Here is a 15,528-nt window from a genome sequence, read left to right as displayed (position 1 = left end):
CTACATTCTTGCATGAAGTGCTGCACTTTGCGGGCCTAACATTTCTGTTCTGATAAGATTTATCAGCATTTATAGAGCTCGAAAATTATGCAGAACAAGACATACCAGATTTGACTTCTGGTTACTGTGATATTTTCCCCAAAGATGCCTGTATTTTAGCACGAGGTTGTTATTTGGATGCAATACGAATTTTTAATTCATTTCATTGGGATTTTGATGAAATGATACAATACTTTCTACTGGAAAAGAGAAAGCTAACACCATTTCATACACAAGAGCCTCTTCCAATGTGTAAAGCTCAGGCTAACAATGATCATGTTAGGGGGACAAAGATCAGGTTGGATCATCAAATCAGAACAGAAGACTGGCTGTGGCACTAGGCAGTTCTTCAGAGGCAAGACTAACCAGGCATTCATGTCAGAGAATAATCTCAGTAAAGGTCAGCATGGGGTTGGAGTATTATTAGTGATGTGAACAAAAACGAAATACTAATTTTCTGCCATTAAATATTTGAAGGGCAAATTAATGGAGTCACACTGAGCTCTCTGTTATATGAAATTGCCCTGCTGCTATCTGTATGCTTGTCCTTCTCAAAAAGGGCCATCACTTATTGGGTAGCCATTTTACTACCTAGAAATAAGTATCAATTTTTTAATTTTTAACAGGAATTTTAAGGCAACCTAATTTTTTATGTTATCATTTCTTATCAATTATCACATCAGAAAATCATATTTGTATATTAAGTTGATTAAGTTGATACATTTAATATCAACTGAATATTCAATTTACTTTTTATATAAAAATAATCTGAACATTAGCAAAGTTAATTTGATTTTTGCAAATGTTGCAAATGTTCTTAAATATTTGAGTGACACCTTTTACTTGGTGTTTTCTCAGATTAACATTTAACAGATAAGCACCCATTTCTACAATGGATTCCTACAAACAGCTCAAAATGGATTACTATATATATACTCATGTATAAGTCTAGAATGTGTGTCAATAATTGACCCAAAAAACTGGATCAACTGATCCACAGGACAATCTAAGTAGTATACCTTCACTCTTATAAAAACAAGCCATCCCCTTCTCTGAGTAGAGCAGTGAAAGATTATAGAGATTATTCCATGTTGAGATAACTTAAAATAAGCATTGACTACCCCACTCTCTCTGTCATAGCGCCGTTTCTGAATTTATTGAATCCCTGGGTGGGGAAATTGCAGCGTCCACCAAAGGTTGCTGGCCCCCTGTGGAAGGCATATAAAAATCTGCAATTTTTGCCCCAAACCTGTCCTTGACTTATACATGAGTGTATATGGCACATCTTCAAATTATCTCTTTTCTATACTAGAATTCCTTTGTATGATTGGAATGACAGGTATATAGAGTAATCTCCAGCTTCTTCATTCACTACAGGGCGAGAAAATGCTTTATTTAGGCCTTTAAGATTAATCCAAATGTCTGTGAATATACGGCTGGGAAAACCAAAGGACAATATTATTTAGTTGCTGCTATATCTCTTTTCTCGAATAATGCAGACACAGTCATTTTTATCCCAGTCTTGTGAAGGAGATTTATAACATATAACCAGCTATCCACAATTGCACTTATTGCTGGGTGTAAATCCAGCAAGTAATATTTGAGGTGAGCATAAATCAGATGTTCATCTAAAGGCCCTTCCAGATAGGCCCAAAATGCGGGACCTGTCTCATTTTTACCTGAGGTATCTGAACGATGTCTTAGGTAAAAGTGAATTAATGCCAAGGAAACTGGGTTTTCCTGGTTTACTCCACATTAAATAAGCACCTGGAAAAGATCCAGACTTTAAGCTAAGGCCCGGATCTTTCCAGGTGAGGGCCCTGTGGGGATCGACTCCCGGGACTGCTCACCCTCTCCCATCCAGCCCCCCATTCCTCCCAAAAAACTAAACAGAGGCAGGCCCCTTGGGTAAGTATTTGGGGGAGGGGATGGGGGGCTGGATGCCATTCCAGGTCAACCATTAGTTGATCCAGGATGGCATCTAGCCACCTGCCCTGTTTGAGGTTGTGGGTGTAGAAACCCAGGAGGATGTGGGTCGTATGGATGGTGTGCTTCTCCATTACTTTGCTTTCAAAGATATGCAAGCTTAATAAGCACTGCCATTATGGTGCAGCTAACCATACATAAATATATATTTTTTTAAGTGGAAACCGATCTTCAAAATAGTGGGTTTCTAATTATGGCAGAATAGAAACACATTTGTGTTTCTTTGCAGCTGCTCCTTGTGCCTGTAATTGAGCCATAATCAGTGCAGACTAAGGCCCCTTCTACACTGCCATATAAAATTTAGATAATCTGATTTGAACTGCATTATATGGCAGTGTAGACTCACATAATCCATTTCAAAGAAAATAATATGGATTATCTATTTTGATAATCTGAATTATATGGCAGTGTAGAAGAGGCCTAGAAGAATAGTTGGAATCTGGAGACTGTTAGATTAGCTCTACACTGTAAAATTAATGCAGTTTGACAACACATTAACTGCCCTCACTCAATGTAATGGAATCCTGGGATATATAGTTTGGTGAGGCACCAGCACTCTTTGTTAGAGAAGGTTGAAGACCTTGTGGAACCACAAGTCTCATGATTCCATAGCATTGAGCCATTACAGTTAAACTGGTGTCAACTGTTCAGTAGTAGAACTCTCTGCCTCGGAGTCTGGTGGAGGCTCCTTCCTTGGAAGCTTTTAAACAGAGGTTGGATGGCCATTTGTTGCTTTGATTGTGCTTTACCTGCAGGGCAGGGAGTTGGACTAGATGGCCCATGTGGTCTCTTCCAACTCTATGATTCTATGATTCTAACTGCATCAGTGTAGATCAGGCATGGACAAACTTTGGCCCTCCAGTTATTTTGGACTTCAACTCCCACAATTCCTAACAGCTGATAAACTGGTTGGGATTTCTGGGAATTGAAGTCCAAAATAACTGGAGGGCCAAAGTTTACTCATGTCTAGTGTAGACTCATTCTAAAGACCATTCACACAGCTGCATACAATCCACCTTGAACTGGATTATATGGCAGTGTGGACTCAGATAACTCAGTTCACAGCAGATATTGTAGACTATCTGTCTTGATATTCTGGGTTATATGGCTGTGTGGAAGGGCCCTTAGTCCATGTAAAATAACATTATAGATTAATTTAAAATTCAATCAAAATTATTTAGTTCTGCTTTCAAATTAAAATCATTTGAATCTTCTCAGATATTGCTTGAAGCCTTCAAAGAAAATCTGATTATGTGTAAATAGCACTGTAACTGAGGCTACTTCTACACTGCCATATAATCCAGATTATCAAAGCAAATAATTCACATTATCATCTTTGAACAGGAATATATGGGTCTACACTGCTATACAATCCAGTTCAAATCAGATAATCTGAATTTTATATGGCAGTGTAGGAAGGGCCTGAAAAAGCTCTTCCATGTTCCCACTGCTAAAAGCTGGTTACATGTTTGGACAAGGAATCATTTAGGGCCAGTCCATAACAGAATTAACCTAATTCTGATCAGAATGCCTGGAACAGGTCTTCAACAACTTCTCATGAAACAATATTCAAGCATACTTATTTCTGCAGACTCATAACAAACATTTATGTGTCTAAAAGCACAGGCGTTTCATTTTTTTCAAGGTGCTGCCATTTCATCCATGGGATCTGAGTTCAACCAGCCAATCCCAAATGGGAGCAAACAGGCAGGAATGAGTTTTTTTCTTCCTCATCACAGTATACAACTGATAATTTCAACATGTATTTCATGGCATCAAGCATTAAAAGAATTTACCACTTGGCAGATGGTAAATCTTTTAAAAATTTAAAAAGCAGTTTATAAGGAAGGAAGTTAGCTTTGTGACACAACTAAGAGAACACATTATCAGATTACGTTCAAAAGTGCAAAACGAAAGCACCGGATAATCCTGGGGGAGGTGGATAGGTTGGATGGAGTGAATAACAAAAGCTGGATAGCAAAGCTTTTTGATAAGTTTCATTTTCCATTTCCAGACAAAGCCCAGACCTCAAAGGCAAAACCAGTATGCAGCCTTCCATAGACTTCATTTGAAAGAGAACTGTGTAGCTTGGCCACAGATACAATTTGTTTAAATACTTGAAAAAGGAAGAAGATTATACATGCACCCTCTCTCAAGAGGCCATTAAGGATATATTGAGTCCGACTATTTGAAATATGTGTGTGTATGGGGAATGCCTGAATATCAGACAGATTCAAGTTATCATATTGCCAGCTTAGAAATCTTCTGTGACTGCTGGAGAAATTATATTATAGCCGTTTCAATATGAATAACTGAACGAGCAGGAAACATGTTTAAAGAATTTAGTTCAGAAAAGAAAACAGCTTTGATACATGTGTCATTTAATACATTCATATTATTTTAAGAAGTTTTCTGCTGTGATCAGACACTTGTCTGATAACACCTCAGTTTGAGAAGGCTGGAGGTCTCTATGTCTTTTTCAGGGGGACATTGACAATTATTTGATAGCAGTATATTAGTAATGGATGAACCTTCAATTGTCTTATTGTAGAATAAGCAGGAAGAGACTAAATTTTTCCATTAAAAGGACATTTTTCCCTTTTAGATGGCAAGAGATCCATATTTTATTTCCAAAATAGGAATGTACAATGGTGGCAAGTCAGCTGGCCAGATTGTTTTTGATCTAAAGAAATGCCCTGCATGTAAAGTTAGAGAGGTGGTTTGGAATAAATCTGCAATAAAACAGGTTCACCCATCCCTAATGACAATGTATGCTTGTAACTGAAGAAAAGCTTACAATACAACAATGAAAACACATCAGTTCTGCAGGGCGCCTTTCGTCCAGAAGGATCCCAAAGCGCTTTACAGACTTCTGAAAGTGACATCACTTCACCAACAAGTGCAGTCACCTCTCAGGCAAAATGCGGTGGCTATCTAACAACACACTCTATTGTCGTACAGGAAATGAAAAATGGTGTAGCCAATTAAAACTATGTGGTGGGTGAGTGGGTAGGTGGGTGAATGGTGGGGATGGTACAGAAGATAAGAAGACCATTCATAATACAATCAGAGTTTGGACAGGATCCTGGCATAAGGTGCCAGGCCTCCTACAATGTGCCATGGGATCTTTAATGGCCACAAACGGTCCATGAACTCAATTTTAAGTCTCTAAGGCTAAAATCATTAGAAAACAATAAAAGATACCTTTGTTGAATACATTTCTGGACAATGATATGTGCCAATTATTCTTCTGTCCTGTAAGTTAATAAAATCAAGACCAGTTTCCTTAGAGAAAAGGCAGCTGTTAGCTTTCATTAAAATTAATGCACTATAGGCTATTATTATAAACTATGCATGTTAATTCAAAGCATGGGGCAGTCTGAGCCAACAATCAGCAGAGATATGTAACAGAGTTATAAGTGCTGTTGCTGTCTTGGCCCTGACAATACAAACGGTATGGATTTGTGATGGAAATGCATATATATGTATTTCAGAACTGCCCAATTTTGACCAAGAAACAAAAAATTCATGACATGTAAACATTATTTTGGAGAAAGCAAAACGACATGTAGATTTAAAGGGCAGTGGAACAAAGTTAAAAAGAAATTCCCTTAGTGCTAAAAGAATATATAGCCATAGGAAAAGGATTTGTAAGGTGAAAAGCAGACTTTAGGTACAAAACACAGAAGTTTCATAGGCCAGAAAAATAGGCAGGATAAACATGTGCAGAAAAAACAATTAAGAAATTTCAAATGTCCAAGATGAATACCATAAAACAGTACCTCAAACTTAATAATAATGGAAGAGTTGTACAGTTACTTTAAATGACAACATGAAAAATGATGACAATGAAATTTAGTGAAGATCCTAAAAATAAGCTGTAAACTATTGGTCAGAGGCTACAGAGCTGCTGACCTTCCTGGTTCAGACCAGAGGTATTTGGAGCAAAGGTTTCCAACCAGTATCTAAAACTCTCAAATGATGGCTTTCTAAGACAGTTTTGTGTAAAACTTCAATACCCATTGTACAGAATAATAAAAATAACTGTATTTATAATAAAAGCAAAACAACAATTTTTGAATTTGAGGAGCCTTAGTAGCTTCATTCAGCAATATATATTTTTTGCTTTCCTGAAGCTTTATTCAATACCTTGCACAGTACATTACTAATAAATTGGCATGGCAAAACATTCCAAGCAGCTCTTTTTTAAAGCAAGGGCACAAAAAGAATAGTTGTAGATACCGTGACACAATAATATCTCTGACTGGTTATGTCATCACAAATCAATGGAGTTGGAGATGGTTACCATTTAGCATTTCACATCTACAAAAAGCTTACCCTTTGGTGAGTGCCTAGTAAATCTGGACCTGGGATTTTAAAAGGCCTTTCCAAGATATTGATTCTGTTTTGAGGGATAGGTCTCAGTAGATTACCATATAGTTTCTTTAAATTCAAACTAACATTTGAACAGATTCAATGCCCCACTGCCATTGAAACAAAGAGCTCCCACTAGGGTTTACCTTAGGACCCTTCCATGCAGCCCTTTATCCCAGGATCTGATTCAGATTATCTGCTTTAAACTGGAATATATGACTCCCCACTGCCAGATAATCTGGGATAAACATAACCTGGGATCAGGTCCTGGGATAAAGGGGTAATGTAGAAGGTCCCCAAGGCCTCTTCTACACTACCACATAATCCAGATTATCAAAGCAGATAATTCACATTATCTTCATTGAATTGGATTATATGAGTCTACACTGCCATATAACCCAGTTCAAAACAGATGGATTTTATATGGCAGTGTAGAAGAGGCCTTAAAATATCTTGTATGATATCATGGCCTAAATCCAACTGCTAGTCCCAATAGAGAAGATTCACTGAATCAATGGAAACCCAAGGTAACTTTTTTTTGTAAGCAGCACTTGTCTAGACAAAAATGTGAATGATAGCTCTTCTGTCCTTTTGACCATGATATTTTCCTCTGGTTATTTGGTCATCTCTATTACTGATATCTCTATTTCCCCTTGGAGATTATTCCTTTCAGCTCTCTTCTTCTTATACACAGCTGGATTCTTAGTTCTTGTCATATCCTGAGCTATTTTTCCTTTCTAAATCTACTTCTCCGGCCTATTTTGTGTGAGCCACAGTAAACGTGGAATTTGGAGAGATCCTATTGGATCTGCTGTGGCCAAAAATGATTAGCATCAAAGCGGTTCAGCCAGCAGGAACAGAACAACACACCCTGACCCTCCCTACACAGCCATATAAAATTCAGATTATCTGCTTTGAACTGGATTATATGGCAGTGTAGAAGAGGCCCTAATCTGTCCCATCCCTCTATAATATTTGCTCAGCCAAACCTTTTAAACCCTTTACTTACATTGCCACAAAAACACATACTGCATTACACCATATAAGGTGAAATGACTTATCAAATAAAATGGCAAAAGTCACTAGCATGACAGATGCATCAACACATTTATTGTACTAAGTTTATTCATCTCCCCCATGGCCTCTATGTCCACAAATGCTTAATTAGCAAAGCAAAATAATATGGCCCTGATTCTCAGACCAGCCTTTTTCTTCACACCATAGGACTGAATCACAAATTACCTGAGTATTATTATTGTTAACCTCTGAGTAATATAGCTAGAGTTCAAGACCATTTTTATTCCTCTTTTAGTGCCAGCAAATAGGTTTGCCAAGTTTTTGAATCATAAACTCACTGCCAAAGATCACATCCCAAGCTATGGATGTGTCTCTAGCCTGATAACTACTACTCTATTCCATAAACATGGTTACTTACCATGTCACCATTGTCTGCTTTACAAGGGACAGTCAGAGCAGTCATGTGGAAGTAATCCACATTAGCTTCTTTGAACTGGATTATATGAGTCTACACTGTCATATAATCCAGTTCAAAGCAAATAATCTGGATTTTATACGGCAATGTAGAAGGGGCCTAATTTGCTGTTTAGAAGAGCTTAAACAAAAGGACAGAATACATTCTGAGAAAAGTTTCACAATGGTGAAAATGTACTGTTTAACTCTCTGAACATTTTTAGAGGACAGGCTTTCATATTATGTAAGTGGGCTGACATATCTAAAACCATACATGCGGTTCTTGTGCAAATTAAAGGTGGCAGTCTGAGATCATTGCAAATGACAGAGAGCCCTACATAGCTGACTTGACCTTTTTTAATGATGTCACCAGGAATGATGCTACAGAATGTACAGAGAAGTTACCTAGTGACCTTTTCTGTAACAGGCCACAGGCTATGTCTGCTGCAACTACCACCTCATATTGCATCCATAGCAAATTCTTACATAATGCTAATAGAGAACTAGCAAACAATGGCTTATAAGTGACTGGCTCATAGCATAGTCTTACACAACAGCAATATACAGTTAGGTTCAGTGGCTCTTATGGGCTTTTAAAATGCTTTTAAAGAATATAGGAATGCAGCTTCAATGCAGCGTATGTGGACAAAACCGTAGTTTATAGAGTGTGCTTACTTTTGATGGCACTCACAACTTGCAAAGTATGGAGCACAACTTCTGACAGTATCTTAATGCTGCTCAAATACTTATTTTTAAATAGGAGAAGGCTGAATGCATTTAACTATTTCAGTGTTACAGAATATCTTGAGCACCAAAAATACACCTGGATAAGAAACAAACCATATTAAGTTTTATAACCACATGAAGGGAATGATGCATGGTGATCTTCTGAATCAAAGAAGATGCTACTTAAGGAGCCCACTCCAAAGTGCTGATTTAAAGTTATAAAATCCTGTGCAGATTGGCACCACAGCTACCTCTACCAGTAGGTTCTTGCCAATGCAAAGATCATTCATCTGGTTCCAAGAGCACTTACCTATTGAAATTTAGGGGAGGAATAAGACGGCATTTTCCATTGTGATCCCAAAATCAAGGAATGCCTTTCCATTGACATGTTTCAAAACATCTTATTGATATTTTGTGCCTATTTGTTTCTATGTCTTTTAAAATTGCTTGTTGCTGCGCTGCTCCAATACTTATATTCTGCTTTTAATATGTTGTTTTGTGTGTGCTTGTAATTTATGGTTTCCATGGTATATTTACTGTTTAGTCTGTTCTTTTGTTCTGTATCTCTCTCAAATTGCTTTATCAAAGGGCGACTACAAATGAAATAAACACAATAAAAAGTTATTACTAAATGTTTTTTCTGTGTTGTGTTTCTGTCAAACAATACTGTACTTCTCTCCTGATGTTAAACTATACTGAAACCTTGCTCTGTGTTTTTTGGTTATATATTTGCTCTCTCTTTGTGATACTGAAGTGATACCCCACTGTCCCATTGACAGCAAACAGGAGTGGACCAACTCTTAGATCCAATATTTCCCAGTACCCCTGGATTATTCTAAATGTTTCTAGCATCAGTGCACTTAGCATACATTAACAAGAACCTGTCTATTTCATACTGAGTAAGTGTTAAAGAAATTGACACAGCTGGTTTTCTGCAGCAAAAGCCCTGAGCCAGACAAAGTGAAGCCTCACAGTGTTGCCCTCTCTTCTTTCCTCTTGCTTCCCTGTCCCTTTGGTGGTCTTCCCTCTGCAATTCTCCTTCTGCTGTTCAGTTGCCAACAATGGTCAGGCCACTAAAGCTGCAGAGCATTGCAACACAAAAAAGAGGAAACACAAGGTCTTCTTCCACTCCACTGGAGACCTGCCATCCCATCTAAGGCAAAGCAAAGGTGAACCAGCAAACTGAATGCTGGCTGAAACCCCACAGCTTTACTCTAACCTCTTCACTCTTCTTCCTGCCGCTCCTTTCGGCCAGGGAATGTTAACAAATCACCTTGCAAATGGTTCCTGGACATGCTCTCCAGCCAGAGAAGGTGGGCAAGGGCAGGAGCTTCTAGCAGAATGTATAAATTCATTGAGTTGAAAGGGAACTCTGAGGTCATTTGGCTTATGCTTCTGCCAGTTCAAGAAATAAATTGTTCAAGCAGATCTAAGAACTCATTTTACCTTTGTGGGACCTCTTTCAGCCTGTGGGCTGAGTTCAACCTTAGGAAGGTTTTCAAAGGGAGTGTTTCCATGGTTGATGTGGCAAAAAAAAAAGTGGAACAAAAATATCAGGAGATTTTAGGTTAAATCTCTGACTACCAGTAATTAAGCTCCATAGAAAAGCTGGGGAATTACAAAACAAAAAAATGGTACTATGGGGAAAGGTGTGACCTCCAGAAAACCTCAGGGGGCTGAAATTGCACTCTCATGCTGTACAGACTTTTGTTAAAAATCTCTAATGAAGGCCAGCCCATCACCTTCCAAGGCAGCCTATTTAATCAATCAGAGACCTCTTTGTTTTGGTTTTGTGATCAGGGTGGCTGCCAAATCTTTATGGATAGAGCTAAATCCCTCCATACCATTAAGAGCTGGGCATATTCCAGAAAAGCCTTTTCTTCTCATAGTTTCTGATAGGTAATTTCATTTGTATGCCACTCGGCATTAAGCAAGAAATGTATTTAAAATTTGCAGACATGCTGACTGTAGAGGACTTGTATAACAGACAAAATATGGATCAGACTGTTATATTCTGAGTTAAAAAAGACTTCTAAACTATTGCCAGTATGTTTACTTAATGTATTCTACCAAAATAGGTAGATGTTAACCATAGAAATTCAGACTACTTTTTAGAGATAATATGGAATTTTTTTTAGTGTATCATGGAAAAATGTTGTTAAAGGAAGTAATTTCTTTATAAATGCTAGCATAAATGCTGAGCAAAGCATGTAAAAATTGGTCAATGATACTGAAGAACAACAGACCCTTTTTTTTTTACAAAAAAGGATGGCAACTGAAACATACATTTAGATGATAAACCATTAAAAGTTTTGTATGGCACAGACAACTGAAATGTTGCAAATTTGTAAACATAACTGAATGTACAGAAATCTGCATGGTGAAGACAAGGAAAAATGGGTATTTGGAGGGCAATTTCTTGTCACTTTTTACTAAATCTCCCACTACTACACAAATGTAATTGTTTACTTAGCTGTTATTATTATTATTGTTAACCACACTCGCATTTTGGTGCACCAAAGTAAGTTAGAACACTAGCAAGAAAGAAGATGCACGAAAGATCTCCAAAAGGGAAGGGGGACGCTCTGGATGTTCTTACCTAGGTATAGGCCAAAAGAAGCTATGTTGACAAATGCAATGCTAAAACATTATTGCTATGATATTCCTGTATGGAGAACTAAGAGAAAATATGGAGGGAAGCAGAATTTCCTATTATTAGGAGCAAAACAAATCCAAGATGGTATGGGACCAAGTAGTGAGAAAAGATATTTGGATTAAGATTTGAAGATGGCTTTCAGTATGTATATGTATTAATACAAAACAAAAAAAATCTGGAAGACAACTTCAGTGCAGTGAGAGATACGATTACACTAAACAAGAAACTGGTTTAAGACACACACATACACACACACATATGCACACAATTAGGCTCATACAATTATAAGACAAACAGAAATACATTCAAAAAGGAACTTTTCAACCACAAGGTACTTCTTGTAAATCTGTAATAATATAATAAAGATTTAAAGAGTCTAGATGGAGCCATGGTTCCTACTATGAGTTAGGAATAAGATGTAACTGTGACTCCATCCTAGAACCTTGGAATCAAACTCTGCTTTAATAATGAAACAAAAGGAATTGTCTGTTCAAGAGGCAAAAAGCAGAAAGCACTTAATGAAAATGGGTTCAAACTAAATCTACTGCATCAATGCACAAATTTTGACATTGCAGCATACAAAATATGGGTATATGTAATCTGTTAGTTGCTTTTATATTAAAATAATTCAAAGTGACTTACAGTATAATGGATTATGAGAATGCATGGATATTTTATCTGGGTTTAGTAAAGCATTTCATACAGCGCTATACAATATCTTATGGTTAGAAGGCCAACATATGATGTCTTGGACAGTTAGTACAATCAAATGGATCAAAAACTGGCTATCTAACCGTATTAAGAGGGTAATCGTAAGTGGCAGTCCATCTAGTTGGGGAGAGATTTCCAGTGGGATCCAGGGATCGCAATTCGGTCCCATTTTGTTTTATATCTTTATAAAAGATCTGGAAGACAAAGTAGAGAATATGCTAAATAAGTCTCTTAGCTTCTACTAATTAGGGAATGGTGAGCAGCGCTAGAACTGACATAGTAGTTGTAAAATAATTCTAAATGCCTCCAAAACTGGATGACAGATTTTACAGACGATTATTTTTATATTAACAGAGAGACAGAAGAAGATAACAGAACATAGGAAGGCTCAGAAGAAGAAAACAGAAGGGGGTTTCCTTGTCAGATTTCTGTCATCATGTATCTTTTTAAAAAGCCCAAAGCATTGTCACATGGAAAGACAAAAGAGGAAAACCCCATCTCACATAAAAGGTAGAAAGACTGTAAGAGGAAAGTGTACAGAGAGCCTGGGAAATATAAAGAGAACAAGGAGCAACCTGGTAGGCAGAAGAGTCAAAGCCAAAAGTAGAAAGATAAGTGCTGTTAAAAGTCAAGGTAGAAACGTTCATTGAAATAAGAGGTATGACATTTCTAAGCATAAAAAATTTGAATACACAGAATAATCTATACAATTATTTTGCTACTAACTTTCCAGGTAGAAGGTGCAGTATTGGTGTGGAACAACTGCATATAAAAAACACAACAATAAGAAGATTAATGAGGAAAAAAACAAGCCAAAAAGGAATTTTTCTACCTGAAGAAGTTTTGGATTAGAATTCAATAAGTAAATTGTAATTCAGATTAACTTTCTAGGTAAATGGTTGTGAAATCACCAAATGGGCAGTTCCTTGTACTTTCTCTCTCTACTGAAACTGGATTAAGTGAAGAACTTGGAAGGTGAGCCAAATATACAAGCACAAAGATCACATACATATAGCATGGATGGATACATATCAAATAGCAAAGGTGAATGTGAAACAGAGGACAAATGGATTTCGAAGCATACTTTCAAAGCATATCTCAACTAGTATTTGTTTTGATTTATATTGTTTTTCAACTATTTTATTATAAATGAAATCCATCAAGCCTTTCTCTTTCTCTAATTTCCATTTTAATATCTGATCAAAATTTGTTTCTGGACTTTCCTTTCTCCTCCAATCTATAACCCTTTGTTTCAAACTGTAACAGCCAATTACTTTGTCCACACTTGTCTTTTATCATAACCCAATCTTCCCGATCCCTTGATGAAATGTTCTGATGGAAACTATGTCTATTTTAACTGAATTGTTTTGCCTTGTTATGATGTGTTTATTGTGTTTTAAGTTGTTGTATGTTGTTTTGACAATTGACTGTTTTTGCATACATGTTGGAAACCGCCCTGAGTCCTCTTGAAGAGAAAGAGCACTATATAAATAAGGTATTATTATTATTATTATTATTATTATTATTATTATTATTATTATTATTATTATTTGTCCCATTTGGGTTTAAAAGGTCACCAATAAACCTCATTCCACTTTGCTTAATTTTTATCACATTGCTAAATATCTGTTCATTTTTATTATTTCCCTATTGGGATTATATCTATTTTATTTATTTGGAATTTGTTTTGCCATTTTCCCAACATTCCATGGCGGAGATTGTTGGACCCCTCTTTAATTTCTTTTAAAATCTTATTGTCTACCCAACTTTTCAGACGCAGGCAATAATCCCAACCATTTATCATTTTCTCAATTCTGGCCCATCTTTTTGAATTATCAAGTTCTAATTCTATTGATCTCGTTGATTGACAGGCCTGTTTGCTATCTTCCAACAACTAAGCAGAGATCTTCTGAAATAATTCAGAAGGGTGAAAAAATGGAATCCTCAGCTTCAAATGAAAATACCCCTCTCCCCCAGTTAGAGCAGAATAAAACAAGCAGCATTCTGCCTTGCAGATTTTAATAACTCCAATTACTTTGTTTAGGACTTTATCAATAATACAGCTTGTAGGGTACAATGTACCAGATTGACAGATGTGCTCAGGGACCGGTCATCTTCAAGGTGGAGAGCTGAGTGCTATCTCACGCTAATATTCATGATGCATGGACAATCTGACTACTTCTTCAGTATTAGTCCTCAGTCACTCTATACGCTGCACTAGTTCTGAGGTCTGGGTGGAAGCTATATTGCTTAAACTATTCTCTGGTGACTTTCCTTTCTATACAGAATGTGTGGCTACATTCTCACTTTTCTACCATCAAATAAACAGATCCCCTATCTCCATCTACCACTGTCATATTTTTGTGTGGTTCTGCATTTTGGACAAAATTACTCTACATTCAGTGTGTTTTAAATGTAACAAATATGTTTTTATGAAATATTGCAAACCACCACATAAAGCAATATTACTTAGTACATTACATTTTTTTTTCTTTTGCAAAGTCTGTTGCACAATATTGGCTCACCTTCAGTGATTGCTTTCTGAAATCACCTTTTTAAAAAACCTTTATTACATTTTTTTTCTTCTGAAAATTGACTCTGGAGTCCCTTGATCATACAGAAGCTATGTTAAAATATCTTTGTTGACTCCCAGGATGTTTCTGGCTTACTTTAAAAACTGAGCCACCTGTCCTGGCTTTAAGGAGTTTGCCACTTGGACATCTGTAGTTTGGAGACACCTTCTCCCACATACAGTTGCTCAGTGATTAAGAATTTCATCCAAGGTTCTTTTCTGAGAACTTCTTACAGTAGATTTTAAAAACATGGTCATTGTATTTTTCCTCTTACAGCCCTGAGAGGGCAGTACATGTATATGTTTTTCACTAAAATGCTTCAATCAGAATCATAATAGGTGTACGAGGCAATATACATCAGGGAACACTTTTCATGACAACCTATGTTCTGGAAGCCAATGCAACCATTTTTAAATGCCCAATGCTTCCCTGAAAAACAAAAATGATTCTAGCTGTAACAGGATCAAGCAAGGATCCACACTCAGAACTGTTAGAAAGTCAGTGCCTCTAGGGACTGTCCTTTCAAAGAGAAGTGAAACCTCTCAATAGGCCACTAGGACATCGACTCTTTCTCCTTATACAGCACTACTACTGAAACACTTCCTTACCTTTTGCAACAAAGTCAAATTCATCTTTCTTTACAACTTATTTTTTTGTCAAAAGTGTAAAAAATCCACACTGAACTATTTGAGAGCATTCACTAGGACAGACAAATATTGCATCTCTAACAATCCCACCCTCTCCTTAGTCCTATTTTGCCGAACATAGATGAATGAAACCACAGATACCTTTCCCATAGATATGGGGGTCAAGCTGTAGTCAGGTAACAGCCTGAAATGATCTAATAGCATATATACAGTCCTGAACTCAGCTGATGTTGTTGGTATTAAAGTAATAAAATTCCACATAAAAGGCTAAGGCTGCAATCCTATGTATTGTTAATCGGGATTCAGTTCCACTGGACACAGTGGGACTTACTCCCGAATAAACATT

The 15,528-nt window shown here is 36.9% G+C and overlaps 1 protein-coding gene across 6 annotated transcripts in view; it reads right to left on the bottom strand.

The window, feature by feature from the left end:
- The window catches only part of gabrb2 (gamma-aminobutyric acid type A receptor subunit beta2), a 167,321-nt gene that overhangs the window by 6,934 nt on the left and 144,859 nt on the right, over positions 1 to 15,528 (bottom strand). For 3 of the 6 annotated variants that reach the window (XM_016995005.2, XM_016995003.2, XM_003215114.4), the window contains exons 10-11: positions 12,046 to 12,156; positions 5,230 to 5,280 (exon numbers count right to left, since the gene is read on the bottom strand). The exons of 1 other annotated variant lie outside the window; for it this stretch is intronic. In XM_016995005.2, coding sequence (XP_016850494.1) covers positions 5,230 to 5,280; positions 12,046 to 12,156 — 162 coding nt within the window. The remainder of the gene's footprint in view (positions 1 to 5,229; positions 5,281 to 12,045; positions 12,157 to 15,528) is intronic. 2 more of the 6 variants (XM_003215112.4, XM_003215115.4) reach the window with 2 other exon arrangements.

Source organism: Anolis carolinensis, chromosome 2 (genome assembly GCF_035594765.1).
Source record: "Anolis carolinensis isolate JA03-04 chromosome 2, rAnoCar3.1.pri, whole genome shotgun sequence".
Classification (NCBI taxonomy): domain Eukaryota; kingdom Metazoa; phylum Chordata; class Lepidosauria; order Squamata; family Dactyloidae; genus Anolis; species Anolis carolinensis.
Note: the sequence above shows the minus strand (reverse complement) of the source record. Positions and strands in the feature narration are given on the sequence as shown.